We start from the raw sequence: 16,515 nt of genomic DNA, 5'->3' as shown, positions 1-16,515 counted from the left end.
CTCAAACTACACAGGTATTATTATTGTTGGGTTTGTCTTTATAAAGAAAGCGCCTGTATTCTTTATAAATGCAGGCGCTGTCTATACAAACACATTTAATCTCAAACCAAATCAATTTTATATCCACCGTCTCATTTTGTGAGTGTCAACATGGTTTCAATGAACTACATCAAATTTCCCCCCATCTCTAAGAGCTTCCAGGGCCTGTAAATATTCACAGCATGAAGGACTTTTTGTACAATAACTTTATCATATTTAACAAAGTCCCCGCTGACTCTCAGGAGGTCAGGAGGAGGCACTCTGGCGTCCGCACGCATCACTACAACAACACGATTGCTTCCTGTTTGTGTTCTTGAGGCCGGTTTATTGGAGCACAGGTGCAGGACAACCGCCATCCTCAGGCTTTCCCAATTTTTAGGGTGTCCTAAAAATCTGAATGATAAAATAGGAATGAAGAAGAAAATAGAAATATAAAAAATGGTCAACATCCATGTTGACCTTACGTGGCTCATGTACGTCGCTGACAGCCCTCTGCAGCATCTTCAGCTCCCTGCAGCGGTGCTGTCTCGGACAGCTTGCACACCTCAGATTTCACACCTCGCCCAACGAGCTTGAGCTTCAAATAAGTTGAACTTTAACCCTGTTGTCAGCTGACATTTCACAACAGGTCCAGTCTCATTACAGAGAAGAGAGCCCACGGGCGTGAGAGGACTCGCTTCTCATTGGCTGCGAGGTGATGTTTGTAAATTACAAAACAGGAATCCTCAACATTACTTATCTGCCTCTCTTCCTGCTCTTCCACATCTCGGTCCTGCTTTCGACGTCATCGTCTGACAGCTCATTAGGATTACTTTTTATTATTTTCTGATATCAGAATTCGCTCTGCTGCAGCTGCGGCGCTAAACATTTCTTGGTGGGCTTACTGTCACCTCTGCAGAGCCACACTCCGAAATCTTCCGCTCATTATTATTTACTCATTCTGCTGGGCTGCGGCTCCTGCTCCTCAGACTGTTTTCTTTTTCTGCAGGTGACAGTGATCCACCAAAGTCTGTCAGGATTTGAGTTTTGGCTCAAAAGGCAGCTCAGTTATTAAAGCAGCTCTGCATTCATGCCTGCAGAAAGCAGCTTTATTTATTATGACAAAGGTATGACTTCTACAAATGTATGTGTGAGTGAAAAAGGTTTATTTCAAGCAACAAATGGGTTTATTGGGCATGAACAAAGGTCTACAAGCTTGTTAAAATGTGTTATTAACCCTGAAGTGGAAAGTCTGTATGTTTAAGTGTCTCCAACACCTTTATTTTGTCTTTTAAGTGGTCAGACTCTTTCTGCAAACCTTGAATGTCTTCAGTTGTTTTCTGCTCCTTGCACAGCTTTCTATTGTAAGGTAAAGCGCCTACGATTATAGAAAGAAAACCCCATATTAGCACGCTCTTGGCGAAAGTGGGAAGGAAAAACCTCTGGCGGATCCAGGCTCAGGGAGAGGTGGCCATCCGCTGCAACCGGTTGGGGTGGAGGGAGGACACGGGACAAAAGAGCTCCAGAGGTTGATTGCAGGCAGACCTGCCTCTTTTCAGCTGCTCTGGAAAGCCAGCAGAGAGACATCATCTCTGCAGAATGAGGTCTCACAGATGGGCGTCTCATCCTTGTCAGATGCTGAATAACCCAGACTGCATCCTTTTGATGTGGCGTAGCGGCAGCTCTGCTCTGAGCTCCTCAGCCTGTCTCTGAGGCTGAGCCCACGCACTCTTCTGCTGCTTGCATCTTTGATCTCATTCCTTAGGTCACTACCCAAACTCGTGACTGTGGCTGCGGCTACCTGACCAGTAAATCAAAAGCCACTGCTTCCTGCTCAGCTCTTATTCTTTGCTTGTGAGTATCTACAACGCGTGGGATAGAAGGGCATGGCTGCTGTTGGCCGTTTCTATAACTCTGTGTTTCTTCTCTGTTTACAGTTGTTTCATCTTTATCTGGTTACTGTTGATTTTATTACAGTTTTCCCCTCGAGAGTAACACAGTAATCCTCAGCCTTTGAAGGTTTGCACTGTTGGTTTGCGATAGCTGACCCATCGGACAGGCAGCCGTCCTGAACGCTCAGTCATTCAGTCAGAAGCCTCGATGATTCATCAGTGAGCCAATCAAAGTCATTATTTCAGTCCTGACTTCTTCTCTCTTTTCTGATGTCGCAGTGAAGGAAGGCCTGTTAAAATCTCTGCCTGGCACAGACTTTGCAGTGTTTCTGTTTCCTCTGTCTGTGCGCACACACACACACACACACACACACACACACACACACACACACACACACACACACACACACACACCCCTCTGGTTGAGGCAGGTCGATACCCTCATTGATTTCTCCTTTTTTCCCAGCTGCTCTGATTGATTCTTTTCAGATCTTTTCTCCTGTTATTCTGTACTTGTTCTTTCCTCCTTCCTTCCTTCCTTCCTTCCTTCCTTCCTTCCTTCCTTCCTTATGGCCTGAAAGCTTCTTGCGTCGTTCCTCCTGTACAGATTTTTGTGTTCAATGTGATAAATTGATTCTTGGTTGTTGTTCAGTCATTTAAACATTAAGTAAATAATTTGCTTTCTTGTTTTCAGTCCAGCTTGTTTAAGGTGTTTGTTTCTCGTGAACGGTCACCGCAGGGGGGTATTTTTAATTGTTCTTTCTAAGCATCCTCTCTGTTGTTGTTTTGGTCTCTCTGGCAGGGCGGGACACCCCAACACGCCATCGGGGGCGGGTCAGGATGGCGAGGAGAACCCGTCAGCGCTGGCTGAGAACTGCTTCAGAGAGCTGCTGGGCCGAGCGGCGTACGGCAACATGAACAACGCTGTGCGACCCGTGCTGGTGTGAGTACCTGAAGTATCGTACACTCGCTCCTTGAGGATTCAGACTTACTGTGATAAGCTCCCCATAAGTGTTCCAGATGTCTCCCCCGGTTTATCATCGGGCGCACGGTGGATCCACGAGTGTTTCAGAAACGGAGCATTTAAGTCTGCCGGTAGTCTTTTATTTTGAAAATTGACTGGCTTCTCCCTGCTGACTTCCTGCCTCCTCATCTTTTCTGTGAAGCTTGAAGATGTGCTATTGAAATGTGTGTGTGTGTGTGTGTGTGTGTGTGTGTGTGTGTGTGTGTGTGTGTGTGTGTGTGTGTGTGTGTGTGTGTGTGTGTGTGTGTGTGTGTGTATTCCCGGGGTTAGAACACAGATCTGATTCCCAGTTTAAAGGACTGAGATATTGTTACCAGCCTTTTTTCAGTATATGCAGTGTTTGATCCAGAGTTTGAGCAGCCGTGCTGAATCCATGCGGCACTGCGGCTGTTATTGATTGAAAAAATAATAACAGCATCTCTGTGTTTGCTCCACATCGCCTGGGCGTCGTCACATTCCTGCCGCCTCCTCGTCACTGCGGAAACACGGCAGATTTATATTACATGTTGGGTTCATGACACAGAGAGGAGGAGAGGTGACGGGACGCCAAATAAATCTGCCGCCAATAAGCGCGAACACACACACACACACACACACACACACACACACACACACACACACACACACACACACACACACACAGGTTTATATATATCCATACACTGGCTTTCTTTCATTTTCCCTCTCACACCCTCTCTGACTCCCAGCACACAGAGGAAATTAAATGAGCTCTGTTATCAGCTGCCACGTGAATGCTGCACACCGCCTCCAGCCGCTGATCATGCCCTCCCCTCATCAACCCCTCCTGGGACTCCGACATCCTCAACACTGCTCCTGTTGGATGCACCGGCCCGCCACTCGGCACTGTCCACCTAAATTGGACAATTACCAAGCGAACGCTGAGCCCACTGAGGTTTTCTCTGTTTCTGCACCGATGAGTGGAGGCGGCTTTTTTATCCTCCCAGCTCGTGCAGATATTTAAAGTAGCTGTTTAGGTTTTTGTGTTCGGCAGCCTGGCTCCGTGGGCGGTGCTGTCAATTTGGTTGGTTTAGGCTGGGCCTCCGTTCCACCTGCGATACAGACGGATGGATTTTATAAAGATGCCACTTCTGAGTCTGTTCAAAACAAAGAGGAACAACAGGAACAGTCACAGTTTACACATTTATATAAATATATATATATTCAAAATCACATCATGTTCGAAATGCAAAAACAAGCCATGCGTTGCCATGCGTTGCCATGCGTTGCCATGCGTTGCCATGCGTTACGCTGCTCCAGCCTCAGACCATCACGTGCATGTTTCTACATTTCATGACAGGAAGCACAGAGCTGCTGTCAGCCTGCAGCAAAGTTACCCAAATCAAAGATGATGGCAAACTCAGCTGAGAGTTTATCTGCACAGCTTTTACTGTAGCTTACGTAGCTTTAGCGTAGCTTTGCAGCTGAACAGTTCAGTTTAGTTTTGCTGGGAAAAGTCTGAGAATGGTTTTAATTGCCGTTACAGAAACAAGAGCTGCTGCTCAGCTGCTCAGTCCACACTGCCTGGGCTGAACACAAAGTCAACTGACCCAGTGAAAAAGTGAAGATGGATGCTTTTAGATCTTTATTTTTTTATGTGTTGAGTTGCTTGTTTTAAATGAATACTGTATAGAACATGATATGTTACACTTATCAGTGACAAATCCATCCATCCATCTTCATCCGCTTTATCCGAGGCCGGGTCGCGGGGGCAGCAGCCTAAGCAAATCCGATTTTCAGAAAGCTGAAGCTGGGGAGGGTCTCTGCCCGTGCAGCCATCATCAAACCACGTCTTTATTGATACGCGCTGAGGTGCCAGAACTGATCATTGAAGGTCGTCAGAGATGAGTCAAACTCACAGGTCGGCTGTGAGAAAAGAAATGAGCTAAAATCATTTTTTTCGCTCTTCTGTGTTTTTGTTGTTTCTTCAGCCTGGAGTCAGAGCGACGACTGTTAATTAACTGTATAACCGCTGCTTGTATTTTCAGACGGGGGAGCGAGCCTCTTAATGCTGCCATTAGCAGTTAATTACACAATACCACTGTGGCTGTTTGACATCTGCAGGGCCTCTTCAGGAAGCAAGCGGCCGCTTTTCTCACCTCTCGCTGGTTTCGTGCCTCAGAGCTTTTTCAAATAAATACTTGAGCGCTCGCCGTCCTTTCTTCTTCATTTCTTCCTCCTTTGTTCTTCCTGAAACACGACCTCAGGCTGACCTCACATTCGTGACCATCTCATTAGTGACCCGTTTGACCCCAGATCAGTTTCTTTAAGGGATAAAATGCATCCCCACCTGTTGCAAACCCGCATGCGTCAAAGATGTGCTCGATGTCACATCGAGGGCAATTTGTAGCGAGGGAGCTACAAACTGGCCTCTCCCCGTCTTTCAGACGTCTCTTTCTTTCCACCCCGGCTTTATTAAACCGTCTCGGCCTGTGCGAATCAATGTGGCTGTCTGTCTCGGAGGAAAATCACTTTTCTACCAGCAGAACACAATCACCAGGAGGAGGAAAAGCTTTAAATAGACAGCCTTCATTTTCTGTCTCATTCTGTGGGCTGTGAGCTGAAAATGTACAGCTTAGCAAAACTACATCTCTGCAGTGGGGAAAACTCTTTTATTCCCAGGTCTCCAGCTTCTGCGTTACATACACATTTCTGTTTCTTCTCTGAGATTATTTAGGCTTTAGTTTAGAAGAACAAACGCCTGGAGCTTATTTGATGAAGACCTCCACCTGCTGCTGGTGGAGCTCAGATTGAGCTACGCAGGAAATGTGCAACAAAACTATCAGCCTATAAAGCTCAGATCCTCTGCAGAGCTGCTGAGAGGTTTCACCTGGACTTCAATCAAACACGAATCAGAAGGGTTTTTGCAGTGATGGAGGAAATATTCTGTTAAAGTCTAAATAAAAACACTGATATTTTTCTTTTAGTAAAGTATGATATGTAGGAAAATGGCTTTTCAGATGTAGTTTGTATGATGCAATTATTAGGTGAATTTATATAGTCCGCTTTTATTTATCAAGGTCAAATTTTCATGGACCACCCTGTCACATCATGCAGTAAAGCATGCATTGGTGAAAACAGCAGCACCATTTTACTGCATCAGTATAAACATCCATCCATCCCTCTTCAGGTCTGGGGTGTATCCCAGCTGTCATAGGGGAAGAGGCAGGGTACATCCTGGTGTCGCGTCTGTCTCAGGGCTAACACACAGACAGATAATTCACACCTCAATTTACAATAACAAGTTAACCCCGTGCATATTTTTTGGACCGTGGGGAAAGCCGGAGCACCCGGAGAGAACCCGTCCATACATGAGGAGGAACATGTAAACTCCACCTCCATAGCACCAGCCTCTTGCCCCAGTATGAAGTTCAGTTTCAGTCTGTTCTCGGTCCCGCGGTGTTCAATAACACTTCTGTCAAAGCTGCTGGTGTTTGTCGGACGCAGGGTGTTCTTTAGGGAGAAAGGTTTGTCACTCCCAGCTCACTATTCATCAGCCATCAGGGTTAGCTTTGTGAAGAGGTGCTTTTTAACCTGAATCACCATCTTTTCCTGACTCTGGACAGGTTTCAGTGCCTAAAGCTTAGCAGTGAGTGAAAGTGAGTGGAATAAAGGCAAACCACCACGTCTCACCTGGCTGTGAAATATAAGACCCACCCTCCCTACGTGCAGTTTGAAGTCATCTGAAAGTAGCCAATAGTCTCACGTTATGGCGAGGGGAAACAATGAAACATGAAGTCAAATAACAAGTTCCTCTGTCTGCAGTTCCTCTAATGTCCACTTGAGGCTGCCTCCAGAAGCGAGTCAGTCCCCACAGTGCGCTGCTTCCAGGTCTGAAGAGTGAAGCCAGCACAAAGGTGCTTTAAACATGTATTCTGTTTAACAGCCAGCAGGGGGCAACACATGGTCGCAAAAAGACTATCAGTTTTATTGAATTTGATTGGAGATCCGAGCAGTTACTCTAGTAAACCGTGGTCGCTGCAAGAGTCAGGAAGGAGGATTATCGAGGGTACGTTCAAGAGTAATCAGTCACAAGCTGACTGTGGTGCACCTGGTTCTCCAACCCCCACCTGCTTCACAGCACGTCTTTACGAACCAATCAATGATGTCACAGTGGCTGTGCCCATCTTTTATATACAGTCTATGGAGAAAACAAATAGAATCAGCAAGTGGGACCCAGTGTCTCCTCATATACCTGTCAGATATACCACCACCCCTCCGTGTCATCATGTGTGACGACCAGAACATGAACCACTGATTACAAAGACACCCTGTGATAAACAGAAGCATTCAGGTAGCGTCATAGCCTCTGGCATATTGAAACTGCTGACTGGATAGCCAGTTTATAGAAAGATTAATAAATACAATTACTCATTTTTAACGGAAACAAAGCTGTCAAATAATTTTAGTGAGGTACAAAAAGCACATGGTTGTCCTCTGAGTCATACCCAAGTAAAGCACCTAATTTGTGTGTAACTAGAAGACTACTTTAATACCGTACTTAGAATACTTCAAGAGTTTGTTAGTTCACGTTTTTGTTTTCGAGTAATTTGTTGGATTGTGTCACTCAGGCCCGTCTTCACTCCATGATGTCTCCTTCCTCTCTATTGACACCCAGTCAGAGCTCATCTGAGGTCTGACACTCGACACAGGGTGTCTGCCAAACACACACACACACACACACACACACACACACACACACACACACACACACTCCTTCAGCCTCTAATAACCAGCCTTTAACACTGCAGCGGTGTCTCATTCTTATACTTCCAGCTGGTTACTGTACTTCGTGTGTTCAGTGTCACCTCCGGCTCTGACTGACTCACTAGCATTGTGCGCCCCCTGCAGGTCAGGCGATGCCCCCCTGAGCTGCTACTGTTGGAAGAATCCAGCCTGATGATGATACAAATGGTTTATGTTGCATCTCTGTGTGTAAAGCTGCTGAGCAGAAACATTTAGTCCCTGTGAAATCCACACGAGGTGCTGCCGACGTGTCTGAATGTGTAAGGCTGAAGCTTGGTGACCTGATGGAGGTGGTTCAGAAACACGACAACAGGTTTTAAAGATTCAGCGGTCATGTTTTATTCAGCTCAGCATTTTATTCTCCAGTAGGCTTTTAAATATTTTACAGTGCAGGGTGATAAATACGTGAGGTTATGCTTCCCCTGCGTGGTTATTTGGAGACCAGCGCGCCTGCCGTAGCTGAAGGTGGGGTTTAAATGCAGCAGGTGGAGCTGACTGACTGAGCGGGGCTGCATTTAGTTTTCTGGGGTTAGTTTGTAACCAGCAGCAGAAGAAATGTTTGATAAATCTCTGTTGGTATTTCATCAATCAGTGCTGCCAGTAGTGATTAAAGTTGCACTGCACAGGGGGAGCAGCGCCACCCTCAGGCATGGAGGAAGGAAACGCAGCGCACACACACACACACACACACACACACACACACACACACAGCAGCTTCCTGCAGTGTGTCCTCTGACTGGTCTCCTCAGCAGTGGTTCTCTGTTATAGCAGGTTCTCATTTATAATTAACAGCCTGTAGCCTTTCTTTTACTCGTATATCACCTGTTTATAACCTGCTGGGACCTCACACAGAAATCACACGTCAGACTTTCTGGTGTGTCTGCAGAGCTGCGACGCTCTCTGAATAGCAAATACATTCCCGCCTATTACGGCCTCATTCAGAAAACCGACAGGCAGAACAAGACTGAAGACTCCCATTAGTGCACTCCACTCTTTAATTTTTCTCTCGATTGAACAGCCGCCGCACTCCCCAGCCCGTCGTTCCTCTCTGCGCCGCTCTCTCCTCCCACGCTGCTCCTGCAGGGAGGAGGACGGAGGGGGGGGGGGGCGCGTGCGCGCGCGTCTTCAGACTATAAATAGCAAGCAAGGATTGGGGTTAACGGAGGGGGTGGAGGAGGCGGCGAGTTTGGGGTGTTTGAATTGACGTCACGGTGCAGAACTGTTCTCATGATAACAGCTTCAAGTCCTTCTTATCGCTCTCCTCTTTCGCTCTACTCCCGACTCTCTTTATTTATGCAAGTCTGAAAAGCATGATTACTGTCAGACCGCCGAGTCACCCTCAGCGTTTCAGGCCTCGTACGTTCAGTTACCCGGCATACTTACTTAAATGGCTCTTTTTTTAATGCCTCGTTTTCAGCAGAGGTGATAAATTCAACATGATCAGTCAGATCTCGATGTATCTCGTGACATGTTATAAAATGCATACGTGGCTTTGCTGCGTAGCAGGTGTGGTTATTGTGGCGTTGAGCTGCAGGCAGGTGTGATGCAGGACTGTTGGGTTTAGCCGGGCGGTGCACCACTTCAGTTTCGCTCACGGGACTGAGCAGGAAACCTGTTTGACCCAGCTTTCCTGTCTTTCTCCACTGTCCTTTCACAATAAAGGCTCAAGTTTCACTGTGTTTGGGAAATCCTTACCTGTCCTGTTTGTTTCTATAAGGTTTGAGTCAGAATGAGGGGAAAAAAGCATCATCTGGGGAATGTCAACCTGAAATGGGATGAACATTTTCCCCATCTGTGATTTGGACAGATGTGATTTAAACCATCTGAAGGAAAAATATTATATGCATTATATTCCAGAAGCTGTAAAAGAATTAAACCCCTCCTCCAAACCTGCTGTCAGAGACTTCGAGCATCCATTGTTTTGTCTTCTTGAGCTGCACTGCTGAGCGTCACAGCGCCCAGAGATGAACTGTAAACCATCTGAAGGATGTAGCTCCATAGGCTCAAGGAGTTTTCTGGATGATGGACATTGAAAATCAATAAACTGATCCCAAAATAAAGAAAAAAATCTAAAATCAACCAAAGTTCATCGCTTAGTTGTTTTTATTTGTTTGATAAAACGAATGAAAGTAGAGTCTAAGGAGCTTGGAAAGAAAAGCGTCTGAACTTCTTTAAGTTTCTTGAAGACGTTTCATCTGAGAAGCTTCATCAGTTTTAAGAGTAGGTGGAGAGTCCCAGATTTAAGCCCTGTGGTAGTGTCCCTAAGAGGGTTGTGGACCCTCTATTGATCCTCTACCTAATCACACAAGCCAAGGTGTGAAACTGGGTGTGGGTCACAATCAGCCAGAGTTTCGGGTGAGCTCATTGTGAAACCTGGCCCCACCCTATCATGTGATTTCCTGAGGTCAGATGGCCCAGGATGGGAGTGGGCGTTAAGGCGTCTGGGAAGGATCTCAGAACTGGATTATAGATGGCAGACAGTTGGTGTCGTAAACCCCGCCTCTGATCAAAGATGGTCGCTCACAGTGGGCATAGATGGATTCTTTCACTCCTCTTTCAAACCATCTGTCCTCTCTGTCCAAAATGTGAACATTGGCATCCTCAAAAGAGTGACCTTTGACCTTTAGATGAGGGTGGACAGCCAAGTCTTGTCCCGTGGAGGTGGCTCTTCTATGTTGTGCCATGCGCTTATGAAGTTGCTGTTTGGTCTCTCCAATGTAGAGGTCTGAGGATTCCTCACTACACTGTGCAGCATACACCACATTAAGTTTGTGTTTGGGATGAAGCAGTTTGTGTCTGAGTGTGTGGGTGGGTCTAAAGTACACTGGGATGTCGTGCTTGGAGAAGACTCTCCTGAGTTTCTCTGATAAACCTGCTACACAATCAGAACAATATTGTCATCCCTTATCAGAAACTTCTGAATCTGATGAGGGATGACAATATTGTTCTGATTGTCCTTCTGATTTTCCAACTAGGGAGAATCAATAGGGGTCCATGACCCTCTTGCAGACACTCCCATAGGGCTTAAAACCAGTTGTTCTTAGAACTGAAGAAGCTTCTCTGATGAAACGTCTTCAAGAAACTTAAAGAAGTCCAGATGCTTTTCTTTCCAAACTTCTTAGACTACGTTGACCTGGATGACTGAGAACCTTCACAGACGTAGAGACCTGAAACTTCCCGTTGAAGTGCATCTTTGCTCCGGGAATTTTTAGAGAAATCTGTGATGGTCAGGTGGCGCGATAAGGTCGCGTAACGACAGAATACGGGTCACTCAGCAGGGCTGGAAACGATCCCTCCATCTTTATTCGTCTTGCTCTCACGCAGGGCAGCGGTGTGGCCTTTGACAGCTCTCGTCTGTTGTCACATAATCAATCCACGCCTACAATACGAGCCTGTAAATGGACTGCATACATAACGATCTCCTTTGGACTTATCGACCGCTCAAAGCGCCTTACAGAACAAGCCACATCCTCTCGTTCACACAGCGCCGTTTTATTTATCGATCCGTGTCGATGGGTATGAATTTTCCAATTATGGAAAGCTCCCACTTGATGACACTCGTAGCAGAGCCATCTTGAATCATATGAACAGATAAACGTGCCTCACAGCGATCAGAGTGTTGGTGTAAATAAGCGGCCGCTGTTGTGCTTCATACAGGGAGGATATGAAGTAACGACCATAAAAACAGCAGTTGGCACTCTGAGCAGCCTCCTAAATGAACCTGATACCTGAGCAGACACAAACATGAGCTGATGAAGACGAGCCAGCGCTCTAAAGATAAAGATAAAGCAGAGATGGGAATCTTCAAGTGGCCGTCAGAGGAACGGCATCTCTCCACACTCCCGTCAGCCCTGGAAGCTTTATTGTCAGGGAATTAATGTTCACGTCTCTTTCTACCAGCTCTGCACGCTCTGAGCTGTGAGCCGCTGGGCGAATAAGCCGTCCTCCCCGCGTGTTTGTATGTATGCACATATATGCGATAGATGAGTTTACCTCGCTCCCACTGAGGTGATTAAATCTGCCGTTATCGATCGTTACCGCTCCTCTTCCTCACCTTCACGCACACCCACGCGATGCTTCTTTAAATCTGTGACCGAGTGTGTGCGAGCCTCTACGACTCGGTTCATCTTCGAACACATACCATACGTGTTCATGGCCTGTGTTAGTCAGATTTTCAGTTTTCCTGCATTTTTGTGTTTATGCGACTGATCCTCCTCTGCACGATCTAATTATAATCTGTCTGTGTTACTCTGCAAGCAGCACATCCTTCACTTACACAGCTGGGCTGTGATCCTGACATGAAGGCTGATGATGATTATTGTTGCTCATCACTGAACCACGATGAGATTTAATTTGCAGACTCTCAGCCTGACATCCACTGACTAAAGTCAGTGATGAACTTTTTATTTTTCTTCTTGTTACTCTTATTTGTTTTTGTTGTGTTGTTGTTCTTCATTGTTACGCAATAAAAATGTTGAACTGACTCTGAATCTGTGGCTCAGAGCAATGCAGCATTATTATTATTATTATCCTTTAAATAATTCAAAGCAGCCAAACAGCAGAGAGGGAGATCTGACAACAGCAAACATGAGCCGGCCGTCAGTCAGGCTTCATCCCGAACTCCCTGACAGCACAACTGCTGTAGTAGCAGGAAGGATGAAGGAGCTCCGGCTGTTTCCAAAGACACAGGACAGGAGAGAGTTCACCAACCTCTGAAAACCCCTGATGGATTATAATATTAGGATTATATTAATCATAACACTAATATTGACAGATTATAAATCCGTTCTCATTCATGCAGCCGAGTCTGTGTGCGATTTCTGGATTGTGTCATTTTAAAGATGCAGTCTTTGCAGGGATGCTCCTCAGAACTGGGTCGATTGAATAATCACTTTTTCTTCTTCCTTCAGTCACCTGGATAACCATCACCTGTGGGACCCCAACGAGTTTGCAGTTTCCTGCTTCAGAATCATCATGTACTCCATCCAGGTACGTTGCACTTCCTCTGACATGTAGGTCGAGATGGCAGAGGCTAAAAAATGGAGCTGATTTGATCTGGAAGCAGTGAAAACCAGTAGTCGAGAGCTCTGCTGACATGCCGAGTCTTTAAAAAGGAAAAGTTCTGTCTAAAGCAGCTGCTGGAGATGTTTTAAGGTCGAGTTCACATCCAGCAGCTTCACAAAAACTTCCTCGATGTCAAAGGTCGCCTTCTGAAGTAACTGTTTTATAGCAGTTCAGCTGCACAGAGAGAGGAGACGCAGCGAACAGGAAATACTACAGACTGCTTTAATAACTGAGATGCTTTAAAGAAAAACAAACATTTCTTCACTTTCACTTGTTTGTTTGTTCTCTATGAACTTCAGCGGATTATTGCTGCTGCAGTTTGTCCAGTTTTACAGCCGCTGTAAGATGTTCGTTTCAGTGGAAATTTGCTGGTTTATTAGCAACAAATGAAAGAACACTTTGTCTAGTATCTGCATTCAGCAGCATGCTAGCACAAATCCTCCTCCAGCATAACAGAATCAGCCGCACCTGCTCAGACGTTCACTAACTACAACTACAAACTTTTTCTATTTAATGTTAATAATTCTGCATGAAGAAAAGTTCATTTGATGAATGTGTGATAGTAAATCACATAATATGATTTAAGGATTTAATCATAAATGATTTTTGCAAACTGAAAAAGTCTCACTTAGCTGCATTCTTTCTACTGGCCAGCAGGAGGCGCCTCCTGGTTCAGAGAACTGTCATTGTAGAGAAATTTATTGGAAAAAGTTGCAAATTGTAACTTTAACATATGACATAATTCAGCATTTTCCGATTAGTTTGTGGTCTCGTTTCATGGTTTTGTTAAATCTAGCGTGATGCTCATTTTGTAAACAAAGGTCGCGTTTAGAGTAAAACAGATCATCGTACTGTTTACAGCGGACCTACCTGCTGATTGACACTTTTCACCCTGGTGCGAGTGTATCGTTTCCTGCTGCTCGTCACGTCTGGTCTAAAAACACTGTCCGCTCGAGTCTGTAGGACGTGGCTTCAGAAGCTGCTCCATCATTTATATACAGTCTGTCTGTGAAGTTCACCATGTGATCGACAGCAAACTCTATATTTGTTCCAAACATCATTTGAAATCCTCTTTGGCTTTTTCAGGCTCAGCACTCGCACCACGTGATCCAGCAGGTTCTGAACCACCTCGACACTAACAACAAGAACACGCCGCGGGTCAGAGCCGGCATCGTCCAGGTGCTCCTGGAGACAGTGGCCATCGCCGCCAAAGGATCTGTGGGTGAGTTAAAGTGACGGACTGCTTCCCTCTGCAGGACGTCATGGAGGAAGATGTCATCATCTCTCTGAGGTTTAAAAAATGGTGTCATTAGCTTTACCACTGCAAGTCTGCAGATGGCCATAACGTGTCAAACACAACAACAACGCGCTGGTAGAGGCACAGACAGAGGAGGCATTAACGTAAAGAAAGAATCTGAAACGGCGTCGCCCAGAATCAGGATTAAATACGTGCATCAAAGCAGGATGTTGTTGGCCTTTAGCTTGCTTCTCTGCAGCCAGAAGAAAGTTATCATCCGATGTGAGCTGGCTCAGTTTGCACACACAGGTGTGTGATCATCTGCAGTAACAGGCTGGTAATATTTTCACATTTTAAACAGGAAGCTGATCTGTGATGTTTCGGCTGTTAGGCCAAAATAATTGTCAGCAACAACAAACACAGTTAACAGATCCAGTTCAGTGACCCAAAGAGGCCACACCCCTAAATTTAACCTTCACCAAAATCCAATAACAGGGGAGTGGCTCAGTTTTAAAGGCAGCCTCAAGTGGAGGTTAGAGGAAGTACAGTTTTTGACACTTCCACGTCGATTTTAGCTTTCTAGCTCCGTATGTTTAGTTTAAAACCATAAAACCAAAAGGCAGTATATATATAGTATATTATTACTATATTATTATTAATTACATTTTCCTTTGACAGGCTCGAAACAGTAACGAGTTTTGTTTCTTATGTGCGATTATTAAGCCGAGGAGAAAATGTCACGGTCCGGATGAAGCGTTGACATAAACGCCTCCCACTGCAGAGGAAGCTCAGACTAAGCTGGTTAGAGATGAGTTGTTAATAGACGATCTGCACTCTTATTAAATAAACTGTCGGAGCTGAAACAATCAGCCGATTAACTGATGAAGAGAAAAACAACCTTTTTTCTGTTGTTTGTTTTCAGCTGTTTTAAGATGTAAGCTTGGCTTCTTACCTGTCGGGACCACGTCAGTGAAAATGTGTCCTTATTTCACCTGAACTTACAGTTGTGTTGCTTATTAAGTTGGACAGAGCATTAAAAGCAGGCGCTGGGTGGAGGAGGGTTGCAAAGCAGCTTGCAGATTCTCAGCAGCTGTTGACAGGTTGAAGGAAGTTAAATCGTAGGCTTTATATATGAGATTTGTCATGGTGAATGCTAAACTGACACTTATGTTATTGACATTTTGACCTCTTTAGACTTTTGAATCTTGGGAGAAATTAAAGTTTTGCTACAAGTGTTACTTTGTTACCCAAACTTGAAGGAACACGTTTGAATTTGAAGAAACACAAAGTAAAGACAGAACTCGGAGGTGTTTAAACAGGTGCTCGAGTGTTTTTGATGTTGTCACGTTGTGTCTGCTGTCCCGGCGTTTCATTCTGCTTGAACGTTTGTAGATGCTAATTGCCTGATAATTAAATCATCAGGTTTTTCACTGTTAGGAAGAAAAGAAGTCAACAGAAAACATTCAAATTACTCTGTCCCACTGAGGTGTGGAAACAAATTAAAAACTTGAGAGTATTTAATTGAAGAAAAGCTGTAAGTAGTAATTCTTTTTACTGCCTCTTCCTGGAAATAAAACACAACCTTCCTCCTGGATAGGAATGATCCAAGGCTCCAAAAGAAGTGACGTGTTCACCTTTGAAAGCGAATGCACGATTCCTCCTAATCTGTGGCTCGGTACGGTATGACCCTGTGCTTGGATTTAAACTGAGTAGAGCAGCTTCTGCAGACTTCCCCCCTCGGCACACGCCCGGCGTTAACGAGCATTCTGGGTAATCACAGCTTTCACGTCTCAAGTTTTGAGAAAAAAATAGATTTATTTGAACCTCTCTTCTCTTGAGTTTCTTTCCCCTTTATTCTTCCTTTTATCTTTTACCAGCAGATGCTCTTAGAGCTCTTAGATGATGATGATGATGAGCAGGAATACACCACCAGATACTTTCAGTTCAACTTTAACGTACACAGACTGATCAGAACCAGATCATGTTATAATCTGATGTAATGCAATAACACTGCAGTAACTGGAAGGGTCAGCTTTATCGTCAACTTCTGCAGCATTTTGTGGTGTTTGTCTCTGAGATTTAGGTGCAAGCAGCACTAAATAACAGACAGTCATACTGTCAGCCTTTACATAGGCAACGTCTCCCAGTTAACATGGTGAGCAGCTACGTCCCAGTAATACCAGTAGGTTGATTTCCCTGATGCTGTAGAGGTTCTGCAGGGTAGGCTTGAGCAGCAATCTTTATTACAGGTTTCTTCACAGTGCGCCCTCTGTAACTATTCTATATATTTCTTTCTGGTCACTCAGTGTCATGTGACATTTGAACAAATCCACAGAGTGTCCGAAGTGTGAGCTGAGTAAACGGGGAAGCTGCAGACGCGCAGAGATCACGCCGTGGTTGTGTAGCTCAGTGTTGGTGGTATGTAGAATAGCACCGTCGTGTGATGCTGTGAGTCAGTCTGTGTCAGTAGATTAGAGTAAGTATTACTAAAGGTAATTCAGAATGTGTTGTTGTAG

General features: G+C 45.1%; 1 protein-coding gene across 6 annotated transcripts in view; it reads left to right on the top strand.

Annotated features, from left to right (window-relative positions):
- The window catches only part of efr3a (EFR3 homolog A (S. cerevisiae)), a 113,379-nt gene that overhangs the window by 67,807 nt on the left and 29,057 nt on the right, over positions 1 to 16,515 (top strand). For 4 of the 6 annotated variants that reach the window (XM_076876938.1, XM_076876939.1, XM_076876937.1 and 1 more), the window contains 4 exons: positions 2,713 to 2,853; positions 12,609 to 12,687; positions 13,849 to 13,984; positions 15,597 to 15,674. In XM_076876938.1, the coding sequence (XP_076733053.1) occupies positions 2,713 to 2,853; positions 12,609 to 12,687; positions 13,849 to 13,984; positions 15,597 to 15,674 (434 nt within the window). The remainder of the gene's footprint in view (positions 1 to 2,712; positions 2,854 to 12,608; positions 12,688 to 13,848; positions 13,985 to 15,596; positions 15,675 to 16,515) is intronic. The other 2 variants (XM_076876941.1, XM_004569460.6) reach the window with 1 other exon arrangement.

Source organism: Maylandia zebra, linkage group LG18, assembly GCF_041146795.1.
Source record: "Maylandia zebra isolate NMK-2024a linkage group LG18, Mzebra_GT3a, whole genome shotgun sequence".
Classification (NCBI taxonomy): domain Eukaryota; kingdom Metazoa; phylum Chordata; class Actinopteri; order Cichliformes; family Cichlidae; genus Maylandia; species Maylandia zebra.
The sequence above is the reverse complement of the archived record's forward strand: the minus strand, read 5'-3'. Positions and strand labels throughout refer to the sequence as shown.